Source organism: Myripristis murdjan, chromosome 3 (genome assembly GCF_902150065.1).
Source record: "Myripristis murdjan chromosome 3, fMyrMur1.1, whole genome shotgun sequence".
NCBI classification, from domain to species: Eukaryota; Metazoa; Chordata; class Actinopteri; order Holocentriformes; family Holocentridae; genus Myripristis; species Myripristis murdjan.
In genome coordinates this window covers 40,800,592-40,819,994 of record NC_043982.1, presented here as the reverse complement: position 1 = coordinate 40,819,994, position 19,403 = coordinate 40,800,592, and the positions used below count along the sequence as shown (strand labels likewise).

General features: G+C 42.2%; 1 protein-coding gene across 1 annotated transcript; it reads right to left on the bottom strand.

The window, feature by feature from the left end:
• Positions 1–2,062: 2,062 nt before the first annotated feature.
• pamr1a (peptidase domain containing associated with muscle regeneration 1a) lies at positions 2,063–18,448 on the bottom strand. Its single transcript, XM_030048655.1, has 13 exons — positions 18,312–18,448; positions 17,002–17,181; positions 15,073–15,198; positions 14,104–14,218; positions 11,661–11,878; positions 11,084–11,263; positions 8,849–8,887; positions 8,089–8,286; positions 7,725–7,931; positions 7,199–7,265; positions 4,439–4,701; positions 3,487–3,815; positions 2,063–2,737 (listed from the first exon to the last, which is right to left on the bottom strand). Exons 1-13 carry the CDS (start codon positions 18,433–18,435, stop codon positions 2,168–2,170), a joined length of 2,616 nt encoding a protein of 871 aa, XP_029904515.1. The 5' UTR covers positions 18,436–18,448; the 3' UTR covers positions 2,063–2,167.
• Between the last annotated feature and the right edge of the window lie 955 nt (positions 18,449–19,403).

The window sequence follows — 19,403 nt, the reverse complement described above, 5'->3', positions numbered from 1 at the left end:
ACACACACACACAGAGAGAAAAGGGTGGGGCGGGGGATTGGAGATGAGAGGTCAGTGCATCCTCTGTGCTGTGGAGCAGGTACTGGGGGGGAGTGGTGATTAGTACACATTCACCTCCACTGTTTTTGGTCATCATGACATCATAAAGTAACATGGAGGCCTCCTCTTGGGCCACAGGTAATAAGTCCCTTCACCTGCAAATAGCAAAAACACCCATTTTGAATGCACTTGCATGTCCACCGATGGCATTTATTTGTGTTTGCTGATGTGGCTCCAGTCTCTGTTTTCACGGTGTGCAATGTGCTGCCCTTTAAAATCCAGCTCCACTCACGATTTCCTGCAATTGCCAAGTCATTCTTTTATATGAGAAATAATGAACTCGGGCTGCCATTCATCACCCGCTTTGTTCCTGATGCAGTTTGCAAGTTGCAGAGGTGAACTACTGTGCTACTCATTGTTTAATTGGCCAGGATTAAAAGGTGTCCTGAGCAAAGCTGCAAGAGAGCACAGCGAGCGTTTGCGTCTCAGGAGTAAGAGCTATGTTTAGCAAATCCTCTCAGTGTGTTTCTCAATGACAGCACATGTTGGACAGTCTGCAGAGAAACTCACGAACGTATAACCTCACATGCAAACGCACCGCAGACACACCAGAACATACGAACTTGCGGCCTGAACGCGCTGTACTTGAATATGCACATGCGCTCATGCAGCTCTGAACATGCATGTAAATATGTGCAAAGAAAGGCTTTCCAGGGATTTCCCAGTGGTGACATTGTAGGAATGTTTTATATCGAGCAAATGCAATATAGTTACCGCCTACATTGGAATCTGAAGTCTAAAAAAAAAAAACATCATTGTTGTGTATTTCAGCCGACACACAGTGACTTGTCTGGACGTATCATGGCGTGGGCACGGAGAACAGCCTCAATGCAACGGTGCACATGAAAACCACCTCTTAGTTTTATAATGTTGACACAGATGGAAAATCTTTTCTGCAGCTCACATGATTGAGATGGTGCAAGTACATGCAGTACAATAACATCTACACATCATTTTCACACATTATGTGCTATTCACACATCATACGGCACCGACAGCACTAGGTACAAAACAGGCCCCCTTCCTTACAGGAGTACTTTGGCGTTTTCGGTAAAATACCATTTTTCTGACTTACCCAGACAGAGACAAGATGTTTGATATCATTTTCACCTCTGTACACCCAGTGGTTCAGTTCCTATGCGTAGCATTTTGTGTTACCTTAGCATAAATACTTGAAGTCTATGGGAGTCGTTAGCCTGGCTTCATCAAAGTGAAAAAATAAACCTTACAGCAACTCCGAAGCTGTCTTATTGACAGAGTGTCTCATGCGAATTTGATATACACATATCAAGTTCACAAAAATTCACAAAAAAAAAAAAAAAACTAGAGTTGTGTTAGGAGAAGTTGATTTGTGCTGGAAGGATAAATGTGTTCAGCGGTTAGGGAATGTTCTGACCAAGTGCGAAGCATCGCAGAGTTGCACGAACACGACCACAAATTTTTCGCTCCAGTTGAAAATTTTCAACTGACACGGATATGTGAATGATGCCAATTTCACGTTCTCCTCATTTGCGACACGGAAATTTGCGTCATTTATGTTGTCTGACACGAATTCACGTCTATTCACATCTTTGCATTAATTTTGTATGTAATCACGCCACATTAAAGGCTCACTTTGTGTTCGGTCTGAACACACCTTCCACCATCTAACTTCTCCTGAAATGACTTTTGTTTTTTGTCTTTCAATTCCAATATGTGTATATCAAATCCACATGATACACTGTGTATAGCTTCAGCTTCAGAGTTGCTGTAAGGTTTATTTTTTTCACTTTGACAGAGCCAGGCTAATGACTCCCATAGACTTCAAGTCTTCATGCAAACTAACATGAAATGCTACAGATAGGAACCAGACAACTGGACATACAGAGGTGAAAATGGTATCAAACATCTTCTCTCAGTCTGGATAAGTCTGAAAAAAAAAAAAAAAAGGTATTTTGCCAAAGATGTTGGAGTTTAATAAATCCAATCAAAACTTGACAATGCAAATTTAGTGCACCTAAAAATAAACAAACATTTGAGATGAAAGTAGCTGAAAAATCCTGTTTACATGACATTTTAATAAAGACATCTACTTCATGTTTTCGTCGATCCAGTTTCGGAAGTTGATTATTCGTGTCTGACCTGTGTAAGTATCTCGATGGCAGTTCCTGTCCTCGTGGTTAAAACTCTCTAAACCGTGCAACTGCCAGACAGTGCCGGAAGCTTCCTGTGCCTCTGTGGGACTCGACCCAAAAGTGTTTGTGGAGGAGGCCACAGATGGTATGGCTGTGATGCCTGGGATATCTCCGGGACAGGCGCCGTCAGGACTGGATGGTTTTATAACGACACACAGCACATTGTCGGTGATGGCTGTAGGTGTTCCTCTTTGAGCGAATTCTCTTTCACAATGAGAAACATCAGCCAACTCAACAAGTTCAGTCATGCCTGAGAGGCCGTAGCGACTCGGGCGCTGCTGGTCACGTGTTGGAGTCCACCTTGCCGTGTAGGCCTCTCGTGCCGTCACCTCTCCACCTTGCATTCTGGGTAGACACACTGGCAGCACACGCTCGCTGATCTTGGCCTTGTCCGTCAGCTTGAGCAGAGCCAGATCAGAGTCCATCCTGGAGTAAAAATTCGGATGCACTAAAATATTTGAAACCTGGCGAGGCAGAGAGAGAGACAAATGACAGTGAGTGAAAATCGATGTAAGATGGAAGCTAGTGGCAGCCTAGCAGGCAAAACAGCAAAGGAATACCTGAGAAAGCTTGATCTTATTTCACTTGATGCGCCCACGTTTGATCCTGCTGAAACATCTGTCAAGACCAACCAAGTACACACCTCAAGTAGCTCAAATTCAAACTTAAGTCAAACACCTTTTTGTCCCCAGGTCTGGAAACTCTCAAACATGTCCACTCATTTTATCTGAAACAGAGCCACTGTCAGAAAATCAAAAGAGGAAGCCTGCACCAAAATCAATCATTCATCCTCATCATTAACTGATTATTAGGATCATTTCTTGTTTTACCGGTGCAAACTCTACCAAAAGAGAACATGCTGATGCATGTGATGCTGAATCATTTGCCTTAATTATCACTCCGCCCACAGACCGGGCTCCAGTTGGTGCTGTGGGACTACAAATCATTTAACAACCAATTAATCATATCGTTCAAGGCTGCAGAGTTCGATGCTATTTAAAGTAAAAGCTGTGAAATGGGGATGACCCACATGTACAAACATCATTAAGCAAACTGATAAAAAATGTAGCTAGTATTTTTTCACCACAGTGAAAAAACACTAGACTCAATGTTCTATGGATTCAGCTAATTAAAAGCAAGTATCATGGATTGTGACACTGAACTCTAAAAGTCAAAGCATGACATTTTTGCTTGGTGGGAAGTCTTATTGTACCCTGAGGTGTTGCAGGCTTTTGGTCTGAGCCTGGGCCGTCTGCTGCTGTATGCCCAGCACCACTTTCACATGTTCTGGATTGAGCGGCTGCTGCTTGTCCCTCTCCGCCACACACTGAGCTGGGAGCAGGACGCTGCGCTGTGTGACTAAAGCCCCGCTGCAGGCCAGGTACCAGAATCCAGACTCCTCTGAGGCCCCCTGCTGGTCAGACATGCTCAAGACACGGTCCCTCCGGCTGTTGGAGGGTGAGCGGATATAAATGGCCACATGCCATGGCCACTGGGTGTCTGTGAGATTGTGTGTGCTGAAAGTGGCAAATTTGCCACACACTGTGGGAGAGTGGAAGAGTGGGAGTAAGAATGCATCAAAAAGAGAGAAAGCAAGAGAAGGAGGGGGTCGGCTTGGGTAAAAAAAAAAAAAAAAAAGGAAAAGACACTTCATATCTTTTTGAATTTTTACAAGCCGCCTCAATAGTACTTGATAAATCTTCAGAGACTGAAAAGGATATCTGAATGGGAGCATTTCTTTGAAACATTGAGCCAATGCATCGTGTTTAAATGTTCCTTTTTTGTAAACCTTGACAGAGAAAAATCTGTAACAGACCAGCTGCAAAATAGGATACAAATATCCTCTGAAAGTCATAATGAAAGAGCATTTTGGAAGAAGCTCAGTTCCTTAGTTTGACTTATTTCCTGGATATTGGATGAAACTGGATATTATGACAAATCATAATGCAGGGAGGCATCATTCAAAAGTTTAAAAAGGAACAGAATATCTGTGATGGCTTTATTGATTGCATTTTTTTAGGTTTGCCTACTGGAACACCATGATTTTCCAGGAGGTAAATATAGTGGGGTAATGTGGAGAATTGGCTAACAAGGTGAAAAGGGATTTTAAAAAGCGACCATGGGGGAAACAGTGCTTCACCTCAGTGTGGCTCTGAGCGGCTCACCTGGTGAACAGGAGACATGACGGCCGCTCCACCTGCCGCTCTTCAGACAAGTGCGCCGGGAGCTGCCGCTGTGCTGGTACAGCGGGGAGGCACACCTGTATTCGATGCTTGTGTAGAGTCGGTGAAAACCACGAGGCAGCTCCTCTGAGGCCGCGGTGCCACTTTCCGGCTGCCTGTCCGGTGTGTGTGGGATCAAGCCAGGCACCAACAAATCGTACGCCTTATACCTGGACGAGAGGTGGAGTCTTCCCTCCAGGCTCTCCCTGCGGCAAACCCGTACGGTTTATCAAAATGACTCTTCATACTCGTTCCAGCTAACAAGAAAGTTTACTAGAGGCATACAGCAGTTAGTTCTGTGGTGCAATGTGATTGGACAAGAGAACTGTGCAATAATTTACACCTGTAGGACTTTATAATTATTCAACACCACAATACCCCTGTGTGTATATGATGTATGTAGGTATACTTTTTGCAAATGCTCAATTCTTCTTGTATTTATTGTTGTAATATTTTTGTAGGATTAATACACATATTCATACATAATGCACATAGTTTTTTTTTTCTAAAGCACATATCTTTATATTACTTACTTCTTTTTCTATATCTTATAATTTCACTTATGGTCATAATTTAACTCTTCTCTTGAGAATCTGAGCAACTGCAGCTGACCCAGTTTCCCTTCAGGGATCAATAAAATATTTCTGATTCTGATTCTGATTCTGAAGAGGTGTGCCATGCATGCTGATATATATAACAGCATTATGAATCACTCTGCCACCCGGGATCTGCAATGTCATGTTAACAAAGATTTCGCACCGTGTCAGCACAGAGATGGACACGTTTCTAAAAATAAATGGAGTTAAAATGTGAATGGTGATCAGAGGCAGATTACAGGCTTTCACTGTTTTGTTGAGGGTTTTATCAGATCAAATGTTTGTTGCACATGCTCAGTATCGATGGGCGGGAGGAACGAGTCACGTAGCTACAGCGCTCTGCTTGATTTCTGACAGAACTACGTGTGTCGGCGGAGCTGAAAAATGGATTAAATGAGTAAATCATAATCTGTTGTGTCTCATTTCCGTTGTTTGAAAGATGTTGTTTGTAGAACTGTTGTATAAAGGCAATATCACACCTGAGGTTGTGCTGTTAGACTGAATATCAGTACGGCTGCGATAATCTTCAACACGACCACGACTGAGTCACAGCCATAACAAGTGATATTGCGTAAATAAACATTTGGGTCAGTGTTTCTCAACCTTGTGACATAAAGATCCATTAGTATGCAGAATTTAACTCCACAGTGTTTAACAACTAAACACTACAGCAGCTGATTTTGCTCGTTTTTTCTTCCTCGTTGGTTGAAGGTGTAACAAGGCTAATAAAAATTCACATCAGAGTAAAATGAGTTGTTTTTCACATTTTGAATCACAGCAGCAAATAAATGGGTGCCTATTTAGCGCAATGACACACTGTGCTTTTTAGTCCTTTCAGTAGGACCTTACCAGCATGACTCCAGCTCAGATGTAGGGGGAGATGAAAGGAAATTAACTATTTTTCCCTAACATATGACCACATTTTGAACAGAGCTGCTAAAGTACAAAGGGTTGGCTCATCTTAGAGAAGAATTACTGCAGTAAATTAACTTAGAATGACCTATTTTACTGTCATGAGAAATGAATACTGGACATTAATGTCCAGACAACTGGACATTAATGTCCAAGTTGTCCACCCTAATATTAATACAGGTTTACATGGCAACACAAAATGATGCAAAGAGGTGGCACTCATGATTCTAATGAAGTGAAGGAATCAGAATGCATGACAGCTGCAATCAAAATACAGAACCTTTTTATTATGCAAATTTAAGGCCACTTGCATTAAAATGCAGACTGATTTGACTGATTTAACAATATGTTAAAATAGTATTATTATTTTAAAAATGTGAATTACTTATCAAATAGACATTACAATTCAGCTACCAATGAATGAGCAGTAGTATGCATGTGATAACATAGATTGAAAAATAAGCCAAAGTGATACCGCTTCTCTGAATAGACAAGCTAAGCCAGTGTGCTGCTGTTAGCCAGTGAAAATAGAGCAGAGTGGCAACTCTTCACTTTGTTACACAATCTATGTCAATGCGCTGCTGTAGCCTGGAAAGTTTCTTTGCCTTTGCCAGACGGATTTTTTGAAGCCGAAGAACTTCCAATCAGCCAACACAGCTCCTCTTTTTGGTAAAAGTTCTTCAGCTTTAGTGAGTGCAACTGCAAAAACAGTCCCCCCTCCAACGATGCTGTTCTCAACGTTATATGCGCTACACACACACACACACACACACACACACACACACACACACCAGTATTGGGGTATCTGAAAAATTCATATCATAAAAAAAATAAATAAATAACACCGGTATTCGGTATGAACCGGTATACCGCCCAGCACTATGTAAAACACGACTCTATTGGCCAGTCTTGATTGGAGTGACAGCTTGGCAACATCCACAGTTATAATGTAATAGTTTCACTGTGACCTTGTGGATAGGAAAGTGGTTCACAACGCTGCTAGAAAATTACATTATAACTAAATTACATTATAAACAAAAAACAGTCCATAATTCTCCCCTGTTGTGTTTTGTGTTTAGCTTTAAGGAAAACCTTCAGATCTAACAGGCCTATATATTTATTTCTTGGCGGTTGACTGGAATAAAAAAACAAACAAACATATAAACACACACAATACAATGTGATAGTGGCATACCTTGATGTGAGGGGCGGCTTCACGACCGTGTGCCTCACGAGCTCAGACACTTTGGGCTCTCGACAGGCTGCAGAGACAAATCAAACAGCTGAGGATCAAATACAGCACAATCAGCACCTGAGCTCCTGCCGCTGGAATAGCTGGGCTACAGGAAAGTGAATAATTTTGAGCAAAATATATAGTTATTAAAATAGACTATTCATAAAATGTGAGAGTAAAGATTATTTAGAGCCATGTCAATTATCATGAATAATTCAAAACCATTACCACTCCACATTTAAAAGCAAACTGCCCAGATTACTGCACACTCATGATACCACCAAATCTCCCAAATCTGTAATTTTTCCAATTGCATCTTGTGGTCAAAATAGGGAATTTTTCCAGGTAAGTAGACAAACAAATAGTGGGAGTTATATGTTAGAAACAGTTTGCGCAACCCCACATGGTGATGCAATGGAAAAAGCAGCTGCTTGGTGCCTAATAGTGTTTTTTTTCCCAGCTTGAAAGTATTTTGGGCAACAAATACCTCTCACACACTTGGGCGGCCTGCTACTCCAGGATCCGTTGGGCAGGCAGGTGCTCTGAGTGTTTCCACTCAAAATGTAGGAGCTTTTACAGAAGAACTCAATCGTCTCAGCGTCGCCGACGGCGCCAGCAGCAGGTTTGTGGTAGCCGTGGAGCACTTTAGGTGGACGGGAACACCGCACTCTACTTACTTTGGAAGTGTTACTCACTGTGTGTGTGTGTGTGTGTGTGTGAGAGAGAGAGAGAGAGAGGGAGAGAGAGAGAAAGAAAGGAGAGTTGAAAGGAAAATGGACCCAATGGACACTGACAAAGTGAGAAACGGAAGCAAAAAGAAGAAAGCATCAGGCAAAACCAGTGAAAAATACCTTTAACACAAGCGGGCGCTGTGCCACTCCAAGTGCCATTGGGCAGACAGCTCCTCTGCTGGCTGCCCGTCAGGGTGAAGGGCGGGTGGCACCGGTAACGCACCGATACGAGCTCCCCCCGCGGCCCGTTTACCGTCAGGACGTCCCCGTTCACCGGCTTCTCCGGGGACTCACAGGTTTGACTCCCGACAATAGCAACTGTGGAGAAAATTTCAGCTCGTGGTAGATTTTAAAAATGTGCTATCAATTATTTTAATTTGTGCATTTACGATCCCTAGAGGAAGAGCCTTGTTGATTTTGGTGACCCCATCACCGTTTCTCCAGCGCCGCTATCAGGCCAAAATTTCAATCTGTGATCATGACTGCAAACAGCAAAAGATGTGATCGGTGATTTTCACTGTGAGAAAGTTTAGGACAGCGGTTCTCACACTTTTGTCAGTAATGGCCCCCCTCTGAAATAACAACAGATTGTTGTTTCTGTTTTTGCTTCTTTTTCTCTTCTTCCTCCTTGTGTTCAGCTGCATCGCTGCTACGTTTTGAACACTAATCCATTTTCAGGATTTTTTTTTTTTTTTTTTTGTCTTGGCTTCCCGGTCATAGTGAATAAACGTCCTCGCAGCAGATTTAAACTACAAACAGGAAACCCGGCAGGAAAACTGAATCAAACTTAACATTTACACTTGTTATTGAACTTATTATAGCATAGGCTAATGATTTTAGGAATTATGCATATTTTTTAAATCCCTAGGGGTGCACATACCCTCATCTGAGAGCCACTGGATTAGGAGGACTGGATGATGTCATTATTGGCAGCAGCTGTGCATGGCTCAGTCCTGCACTGGTGGGTCAAAACTGAATCAGACGGCAGACAGAGTCACAGGGTGTGGCACTGAGGATTAATCCTGTTGTCATTCACCAACAGCACATGTCCGGAGAGTGTTTTGAGAAAGTAATTAAGTACATTTGCAGAGTGAGCTTTACATCAGTAGTTTACACACCTCCACTTTACATATGTGACACACACTTGACGACATTAGTTACTATGGCTGGGACAATATGATTATTTCCCAATCACGATACTTGCCTGCTGATTTGATATGTACTGAGATTCTTTAGTATTGCAATTCTACAAGTACTATAATGCAGTATGATTTATTGCGATTTCTGTTTTTGGAATTCTCCTCTAGTTTGTGGTTGTAAAGTTTCATGAGGCTGTGATTATCCTAGAGGTCACTATAGGCCATTTTATACAGTGATGTCAAGTTTCACTCCATCATCACACATGAATCAGATGTGGCTCACTGAATCAACAAGAGTCTCAGCTTTCCAGTCAAAGCCAACTGATGCAACTCCAAGACTGTTTAGGCTCCAGTCTGCACAAACACACCATTTTACAACAGGCCACAAGAACACATGTGGACTGCAGGGTTTGTGGCCCAAACTGCATGGGATTAGCAGAAGGTGGGCATGTCTGCAAAGGGGAGAGCTGTGGCTGCCCAGAGAACCCATTTTCATTCAGACATCTGGAGGTCAGAGGTCAAGGGACCCTGCTGGAAATGACCATGCCAGTTTTTCCCTCGATAAAATTTAGCCTAATTTTGGAGTGATATTTTGCCATCTTGCCAGCAGTCAAGCATGAAATACACCAATGGCGCCAAATGATTCCTTGGGTTGTCTTGTTTGATATGATACCAGCATCTTTACTCTAAGGGCCCTATCTTGCGCCAGACTCCCTAAACCCGCTATTTGCGGATTTAGGATTTAGGAAGAGGCGTTCCCCCGTAAAAGTTGCTATCTTGTGCACCTCCCGCTATCCGCAAAACACCTGCTCTACCCGCTATATTATGCATAGGCGTGTTTTGGGCGTTACGCCAGTTACACCAGGCTGCGCTATCCTAAATCCTAAATCCTAAATCCTAAACCCGCGATGAAGAGAGGGAGGTAGATTTTCTCAGGGCTTACTGAGGCTAAAGCAAGTTGGCTTTATATACATATTATATATTATATTATAGGCGAGTTAATTCGGGAGGTGGAGCCACATGTGCACGTCCACATGTGTCCAAGTGGACGTGTCACAAGGTTGTGCTGATTGAGTAAAATCCCTGGGCCACACCACACACACACAAGAGGCAGAGGTGGAACTATGTGTAAACTAATTTATTGACAAGGTAGATTGGGCAAATAAAATATTAAAAATAAAAAAATAGCACAGCTGCTGGCTTATGATAAAACAATAAAACGTGCTGGCGTAAGTGTCCAATTAAAACAGTCTTTCCTCTAAACAGTCTATATGAGTAATATACTCAGTTCATTCCGGCGGCGTCCCGGTATCAGTCCGACCGTGTGTGTGGCGAGGCTCCGTCGGGGCGCGCGTTGAAGCCGCCTGGACGCGCTCTCCTAACAGCCCAAACTTTAGGGATAGCGGATAGCGGGTGGTCAGGACCACCCGCTATCCGCTTTCCCTAAAGTGTGTGCGCAAGATAGCAACTTTAGGGATAGCGCATGAAACACGCCCACGGACACACCTCCAGGCGCAAATGACGGAGTCGGCATAACGGATAGCGGGTAGCGGGTGGCGCAAGATACCGTTTAAGGATAGCGGAAGTTCCTAAATCCGCAATTTGCGGGTAGCGGGTAGTGGCAGCGGATGGCGGGTGGCACAAGATAGGGCCCTAAATCTATTCAGGAATGAAAAAAAAAAACTATTGAAGAAAAAACTTAAGAAAAAGAATCACAACACTTAAGTGAAGCGATTTTTGCCCCACCCCTATTGGTTACTAGTGATTTCAGAAATCATCATGTATGTAGACTATGCATGATATTTTCTAATCTGTTGATAAAAGGGAAGAAAGGCCAGAATTAAATGTGTGATCGCATAACCTAGCACATGTTCAAGGATGTGATTGCCTCAGATCAACATTATGTCCTTAAGTTAGTGGACGGGAGTGTTTGAGGGAAAAGGATGGAAAACAAAGGGAGGTGCTCAGTTTGTTACCTAATGGGGGAGTAGCATCAGAGATGGCAATGAAAGAGTGTGTATCTGTGTGAAAATGTGTAACTGACCGTTTTTTTTCACACCGCTGCCCTGCGTAGCCGTCTGCACACACACAGCGGAACGAATGACGTGGATCGGGGATGCAGGTGCCCTGGTGCAAACAGGGCGAGGGGCTGCACACTGTGTCAGAACAGCACGACTTCAGATCATCTGCATCATCACATATATCACTCTGACATCAAGAGATACATCTTTCCACATCACAATAAGGTTTGCATTGCATAACAATTTTTATGCATTGCATTTCAAGCAAATTTAATTTTAAGGCCAAATAACTCAATAATTTTATCTATCTATATCTATCTATCTATCTATCTATATATATATATATATATATATATATATATATATATATACATATACATATATGTATTGTAATTTTAATCAAGTTACTATGATCTAAACAAAGTGTATATGTTGAAAATATCGTGTGGTTAGTTTGTTTCTCATCTCTTCATAACTGTTATAATGATATTTAGACACATATGTGCCATATGCTAACCGTCATTGTACCTGCCTGAGCTCTGCTGAAAAGTGAAAACGAAGCCGTCGAAGTTGTTGTAGCCGTCGGAGGCGAACAAGACGTGCAGGACATTCCCGGAGCTTCTCGCTGGAGGAGGCAGCTGGTCGCCACAGAAGCGGCCAATCACAGGGGAGCTCAGACTGTCGCCGTCACGCAGCTCCACGTAGTCGTAGCGACAGTTGTGGACGGGCTCTAAGCTGAGCTTCGAAAACCTGCAGCACAAGCAAAAAGAAGCTTTTATAAAATTTTTGGTAACACATTATAATTACTATTATTAATAAATGGTGAATTGATAGTGAACTTTAGTTAATACGTATTTTTATTTAACAAAGAAATGATAATAATGTTTGCTTATATGTATAGCAAATTATTTATTAACAGTTTATTGTTGCACACATTATAACATTTTATACTCTATATGAAACATTTGTTAGTGATTATGATATGGTTTATAAACTTTTAATATTCATTTGTTAAACATCTACAAACATCACATAGACAGATGGAACAGACATTTTATTAAACTTTGTTAGTGGGTAATAAGTGCTTTGTAAACCATCTAAAAACATTATTTGGATGGCTATTATAAAGTTGGATATTTTTAATTAAGCTGTTGAAGCTTTCAACTTCTAATGTCTGTGTCGACTTGAAGCCAGAATCACCGCTGAATTCATTAACTAATTATTATAAGCAGCTGTTGTAACTATATCGGACATTAGAAGTTGAAAGCTTCAACCGCTTAATTGAAAATATCCCAAAAATATCCAACTATATAATAGCCATCCAAATATTAACCATTTAATAAGGTATTATGGTCATCAGTTGCAACTTTATAATTGCCATCCAAATACTGTTGTTAACTGTATAATAATGATTTACTAAAGTTTACTAAATTATAATTTACCATTTGTTAATGATGGTTACTCTATTGGCCAGTCGAGTGCTACCCTCTTTTTTTCATTCTGTGATGAATCACTCAAGTATGAATCATTTCAGTGTTTCATACTGTATTTTAGATCCAAACACGGTATGTGGGCTATCACTTTTCAATGTTGCATAAATACAAAAATGTATTTAAACTGTAAGAACTATTCTTAGCGAGGAGCGGTGGATCAGTGTGGATCTGAGCCTGGCAGCTCTTACCAAGCTTGTGCACAAACCACTGAAAGAGACAGGGACCGACAATCAAATAAACTTTTTCATGATGAATATAAACGTGCTCAGGCTCCAGTGTTTGAGACCGAAAGTGTATTCTGCCTGCAGCGCGCTTTCAGAGTGTGTGCCAACTTCATAATCGAGTGTTGGGTTGCTCCTCAGAAGATTTTGTTTTCCAACGCCTGTTTTGCTGGACCTTGGCTCCCGGCTTTGTCTTTGTGGAGGAGCTGTGGATGCCTTACTAATTAGCATGCCTGTAATATTTTGATGCACAAAGCTTTAAAAAAAAAAAAAAAAATTAAATGATAATTAGTTATCACTACAGGAGGTAAGTGCCTCGTCCACATTTGGTCTCACTTGTCAGTTTTCCTATTGCAGCAATTCCCTCATGTTGAATGTAGTCTATTTTTTTGGCAAATGTAATATCAAAACTTTTTTGAAATGGAGTTTGCTGAAACTTGCTGCCAAAAAAAAAACTGTATTACTTGCTGGTCAGTTTCTTCACCTGAGCCATGTTCAGCACAGTGGGGGTTTCCTGCACCATTATAGAAGAAAGTTCTCACCATATACGGTCAACTGGGGACACATATTTATATCAATAAGTGGATGTGCATGAGCATAAAGTGGGCTAGGCGATATATCATGATATGAGACTAGATATCATCTGGGATTTTGAACATTGTAAAACAATCTGACAGAAGTCTTGTCCTGGTTTTAAAGACTGCAACACAGTAAGGAAATGACATTTTCTGAACTTATTTGACTGTTGTGGCTGTTTCCTGTTATTTGCCTTAACCTGCTTACTCATCATATCCACATCACTAATGAAAATCTCCTGTGTTTAAATACCTTATGAAAACACCAACAGTCACCCCCGAAATACCATCACAGTATCGATTTCGAGGTATTTGTCAAGCATAACGTGATGTTTGGTTTTATCCGTATCATCTAGCTCTAGTGTACAGCTGCTTTATAAGGTGTGGTATTTATCAAGGCTGATTACTTACAGGTGTTTGTATAGGCACAATTACATAAATTCCTTTTTTTCCACATGCAAGCATTCAAAATTTTACTTGTCAGAGATCATTTGATGTATATGCAATGTTGATAAATGAGCGCCGAGGTGATTTCACAACTTCAGCCACAAGGAGAATCTTTCACTAATCAGTGAAAATGCCTTCTTCTTGAGATTTTAATTCATTTTTTTCCTCTTTGGAACATTTTCCCCCCTTCCAGGTGAAGGAACTGACTCGATGTCTTGACGGAGAAAGTCAGGACCCACCGGAGCTCGATGCTGTGGCCTCGCGGCACCTCCAGTCTCCACTCACACCGGGCGTTAGTCGGGTAGCTGTCGAGTGCCACGTGACCCTGGGCCCGCTGGAGGACTCCTCCACACGCTAACCACAAGACCACAAGGAAATCAGTTTGACACAGCCAGTGCACGTTCCTGTGAAAGATGTGCTCATCAGAGCTGAGTTGAACACAGGGTTATTTTTTTTTGTTGCTGTTGTTGTTGTAGCGTGACATCCCATGCAAAAGAGCAGACAACTTCCAAAATAAAATGATGACATGACAGGAAGCCATCACTCGTGCACGATCCACCCAGCCATGCAACATCTTGAATAACCATGATTACTAATGCTACGTTCGTCTGTTCTGCAGGATGTGTGTGCGTGCATGCATGTGTGTGTGTGTGTGTGTGTGTGTGTGTGTGTGTGTGTGTGTATTTCAAAGGAGCAGATCAGAACACGATTAGAGAGACACAGAAAATCCTCCAGATTGAGTTTTGTCAAACCTCACTGCAGAAAGTGACCAGGGCAAAGGGTTAATATTACAAACTGGGTTAGGAGGAAATTAGGGTTAAGGGTTGGGGTTGGAAAGATTAGAGGTTTCAAGAAGGAGTGTTTCTGTATGAAATATAAGTAACAGATGTCTGTGTTGGACAAATTAGAGAAGATGGAGAATTTTCTTGCTCAGTGCATAATCCATTTTGAATGTACTGGAAGATACAAATAGTGGCCATGTATCATAACTACTTCATAGCAATGAGTTTGCCAGGTAGTAGCACTGTAGGTTTATAGCTGCTTCCAAGAGAATTGTTTACAATTATGTATGTATATTAATATCCATGTTTTATCCTGCCAGCTACTGTGGCATATCCACCCACATATTTTATTTTTAAACCATAATATACAACAGGATTGAGAATATTATTCCATAGCATCAAAAGGCCTTCATCCAAACAACTCACTTCGACAGTCGCCTCCACTCCAGCCTTGGCGACATTCTGTACAAAATCTCCCGTTGACAAAGAAGTCATCATTGGCCTGCCAAGTTCCATTGTGGCACGTTTTGCAGTTTTCAAAGAGACTGCAGCCTGGCAGGGAGACACACACACACACACACACACACACACACACACACACAGAGAAGAGGAGAGAGTGAGCTGAGAGGCCAGATGTTTTATTGATCGTGCTGAAGAGAGCTGTGCACGGCTGAGTTTTGATCGCTGTTACTGCAATAGAAAAATGTCTCCCACTCTGCAGAATCACAACCCACATGCAATCGAATGATGAGTGGTCAAAAATGAGCATTCATGTTTAAACCAATGAATTACTGTAACATTTGCTTTAAACAGTCCAAAATATTTATGTGGACACTGATTAAACCGATATCTGTTTCATGAAAGCTTTAAGAAAATCAAATGTAAAGCTGTCAATCTTGTATTTAACGAGGACATTTGCATAGACAGTGTAGATAGAGTGTGCAGCTGCTCAGTTTTCTATATCTTACATCGATATAGGCACCAGCACTTCAGTCAAAGGCTTTACTGGCTTTATATTTGCTTTTCTAAACACTCAATGGCAGGTAGGTCTTAATCCTCTGGCGCACAGGAGGTGATGTTTTTTGGTTTTACAGCAGCAGCAACAGCAGTTAGTTTGGAGACAAAGAAAAGAGCAACTCAAGCTTCACCAGTAGATCCAAGGAAAAAGACATCACAATACTGGACACACTGGCCCTGTTTCCACCTGGCATTAACATCCGTCCTGGGTGATCTCATCAGGTGGAAACAGCACCCAGTGTGTCCTCAAGGTGTCTTGAGATCTGATCACTCAGGACACATCCGGCAGCCTGCAATGCTTTTGTCTGCATCGCATCAGAAGTGTAAACAGACATGTGACACAGGATGGATTGAAGGACTGCCCACTCACCTGGCCTCCTCTGTCTCCAGCTCCAGTCCAGCCCCACACCCCGACAATGGCCAGACTGGCACTTTTCCAATAAAAAAACTCTCCTGCCTGATGGTGTGTATCCACAGGACAGTGGTAGTAGCGTAGACCTCAACTTTAAGCAAATCAAGACGCATCAAGACGCCCCGACTCTTGAAACGCAATGAATGGGAAACGTGGAAATGACTGATCCTGTGGGCTCAACCTGACTCTGCCCAGCAGCTGATGTTTATGCAAACTGAAGTGCAGGTCGACTATAAAGCAACTGGTTGATGAATAAAAACACAAACTGTCTGCCCGACGCTTGTGTCACCATCCTCTGGGTTTAGTTTTTTTTTTTTTTTTTTTTTTAAACCTCGTCTGTAATTTCTGACACACATCAGAGCCACAACAGTGGATGAGGCCTCGCCCACCTGCACATGCAAACATTCAAGATCAACATCAATCTGGTTGATTTATCCACATCAGCACAGAACCCACCCCTCTCAGATCTGCTGGAATAATTAAATAATCTGAGACTAAAACAACATGATCAGGTCAAGCCTTTCAGATATGAAAATATTTGACATTTAATATTGTAATTATTTATTTTTTGTGGAAGGAAGACTAGAAGAATAATAATTTAACTGTATAGTGTAAAACCGTCTTTCTCTCTCTCTTGACTACAAAAAAAAGGTCTCAGCAGATGAAAATGATACGTGTTTATCTGCATATGGAGAAGGAAAGCGAGACCCAATCACAAGTGGGCAGGTGAGATGCATGTGCAGACTCATTGTAATGCCAGGTGTGAACGGACGGACTGAGAGCTGCCCACTTGAGATCAGATCTCCATAGACGCTTTTCGATGCCAGGTGGAAACAGGGCCACTGACTGAGGGGTGATCCCCGGGGGATACGCAAAAACACCCAGGGATCTCATGGTTTACCACTGAGCTGAGAGTGAGTGTGTACCTGGGTGGATGATACAGGGGTCACACTGATCCAGAGCGTTGCGGCAGCAGGGAACAGTATAGCCCACCCGGGACCCCTGGGCGGGACACCTGCACTGGATCAGGTGGTACTCACAGCAAGGCCGACACATGACGCTCCACTCAGAGCTCGGGCAGTTGTCACCTTCCGGCGCTTTGGAGTCTGGAAAAAAGGAAACAGGCATCGAACTTGAGCTCAACAAATTTCTCTGCAAACATCTGTACCACATTTTATGATGACAAACTGCTGATGTGCTGAGGCCAATTTCGTGATAAGATTTTATCAGGCACCATATTTATCGTGGAAAAAAAAACACAATTAAACAATGATTTTCTTTAAGATTTGTGGTGAATTTTGCTGTATATGTGCCTGTAATAGTGGAGGATCTAGGAAAATTCTTGCTTTTAAAAAAATGAAATATTAGGGAATCCATCATGGCACATTATACAAAAAGAGCTCTAACAAACAGAGCTAAATTAGACTGTCTACTTTATGCAGACCAAGTTCCTGTGGATGTCAAAGCACGGGGAAACAGCCCCTAAAACAGCTGAACTTTGATCCATTGTAAACAATAATAAACAATAATTAACATATAATTAACATATTGAGGCCAGTGTTGGTGTGGAGATGGATTCAGGTTTGTCCCCCTGCACATGCCAGTTTCTGCTTAACAATCTTGCCCTAAATGGCAAATTTATTAATGACACAAAATATGAACATACTGCAGACACAATGAACATAAAGCATGTTAGCAGCATGTAAAAAAACACTGGCCACATAGACCAGTGCATAGTGGGTTCAGGGAGAGGCTCAAAAAAGGGGAAATAACAAAAAAGATTGTTTTAGTAAAAATTAGCACAGTGAGAAAACCTTTGAGATTCAATAAATATTCTCATAGGTTTCAGTTCCTACAAGAATATGCATCTGTTTGTCAGTTTCTGGCCTGAAAATGCTTTGAGAAGCAAAGTTTTCATATAGTTAACAGTGCTCTATACAGACACACTGTACCACAGTTATTCCAGACTGAGACACACACACAGCCTGCAGCTTCTCAGAGGCTGAACTGAGAGAAAAGTTGGGCAGCAAAAGTGACCACATCATGACTCATGCTCATGAAATAACTGTCCGATTAGTCAGCAAAAAAAAAAAAAAAAAAATTACCCAGCTTATTTCATGATGAAAAAAGTGCCCACACTCGCAGCAAGAGGAGAGTGGTGATATAAAAAATGACATCCAGTGTTAAACAGGAGCAATACTCAGTGAAAAGTGTAATCAGGATGCTTTTTACTCACCATATGGCCAGGCTGTGACACAAAGGCAGAGCATTAGGAGGAGGCAGTGCAGTTTGGGGTCCAGTGGAGTGGGCACTGCTTTATTCCTTGTCAGCAGCGCCAACTGGCACAACACAGTGAGCATGTTGGCAGCCGAGCTCCCGGCGATGAACTGTGAAGCTCCGGAGCAACAGCACTACCTGCAGACCTTCCTGTGTCTGCTCGGCGTGTGACGTAGCTGTGCATGGAGAATTCTCCTCTCAGCTTAATGCATAAAAGATCCTTAACCCCTTCCCCTCCAGCGAGATGTTTCTCATCGGTAAAGCCCTCGTGTTTGCTCTCAAGCTGTTCAGCAGCCCCGGCATCTGCTGTTGTTTGGACGAGTCCGGAGCACCGGTGCCAAGCGCTGAGCAAATAACAGGGGGAAAATATTTATTGGAGGAGAATGTGGAAAGTGCATTTGAGGAAAAAGCGAAGCCATGTTAAATGAAGAAAACAGTGATGGGTGGGAGAGGAGATTTCCATCTGTCAGTATTCAGTGAGAGATGTCAAGGAAAAGTTAAATTAGGTCAGCAGTGAATCCCAAACAAGCTGAAGACATGTTGCTGTCCACACGAATTTGGAAATTAATACATATCTGCATGATCAAACCAGCTGTGTTGATTAAAACTGAAATCTAACTATCATGAATGGCACTGCAGCTCAAAACACCAGTGGGGAGACGGATGACCCGGTGTTTATGATATCACTCAGCACAGAGCTGCCAAGTGTAATGGAGCAGACAGGAACATCACAGCTCATTTCAAACACAAGGTCTCTTTCCATTACCTCAGCCTTTACCTACCACTTTCCATGTTCTGATGTCTGCTTTCATCTTCCTCCTTACAAGATGCAGACAGATAGTGGTGAAGCCTGAGAATGACGCCGCAATATGACCTCGACTCGCATTTTCCCCTCTCAACAGGGTTGCCAAGTCCGCGTTTTTTCCGCCAAATTGGGCTACTTTTTAAGTGTTGCCGCGGTAACAAATTTGGTCCGCGGGCTGGGCTTGGGCAGACCTGTGGCATACAGATGATGAATAATGCCTATGAATAAAGATTTATATTTTGAATG

What these genes read in the sequence shown, in the direction of transcription:
- pamr1a (XM_030048655.1), bottom strand. Translation starts at nt 18,435, where the DNA reads ATGCTCACTGTGTTGTGCCAGTTGGCGCTGCTGACAAGGAATAAAGCA. An exon ending in GGCCACAGCATCGAGCTCCG is followed by an intron (nt 11,879 to 14,103) that starts GTGGGTCCTGAC and finishes CTTGTGCTGCAG; the next exon opens with GTTTTCGAAGCTCAGCTTAG. An exon ending in CACTTTTCAGCAGAGCTCAG is followed by an intron (nt 11,264 to 11,660) that starts GCAGGTACAATG and finishes GTTCTGACACAG; the next exon opens with TGTGCAGCCCCTCGCCCTGT.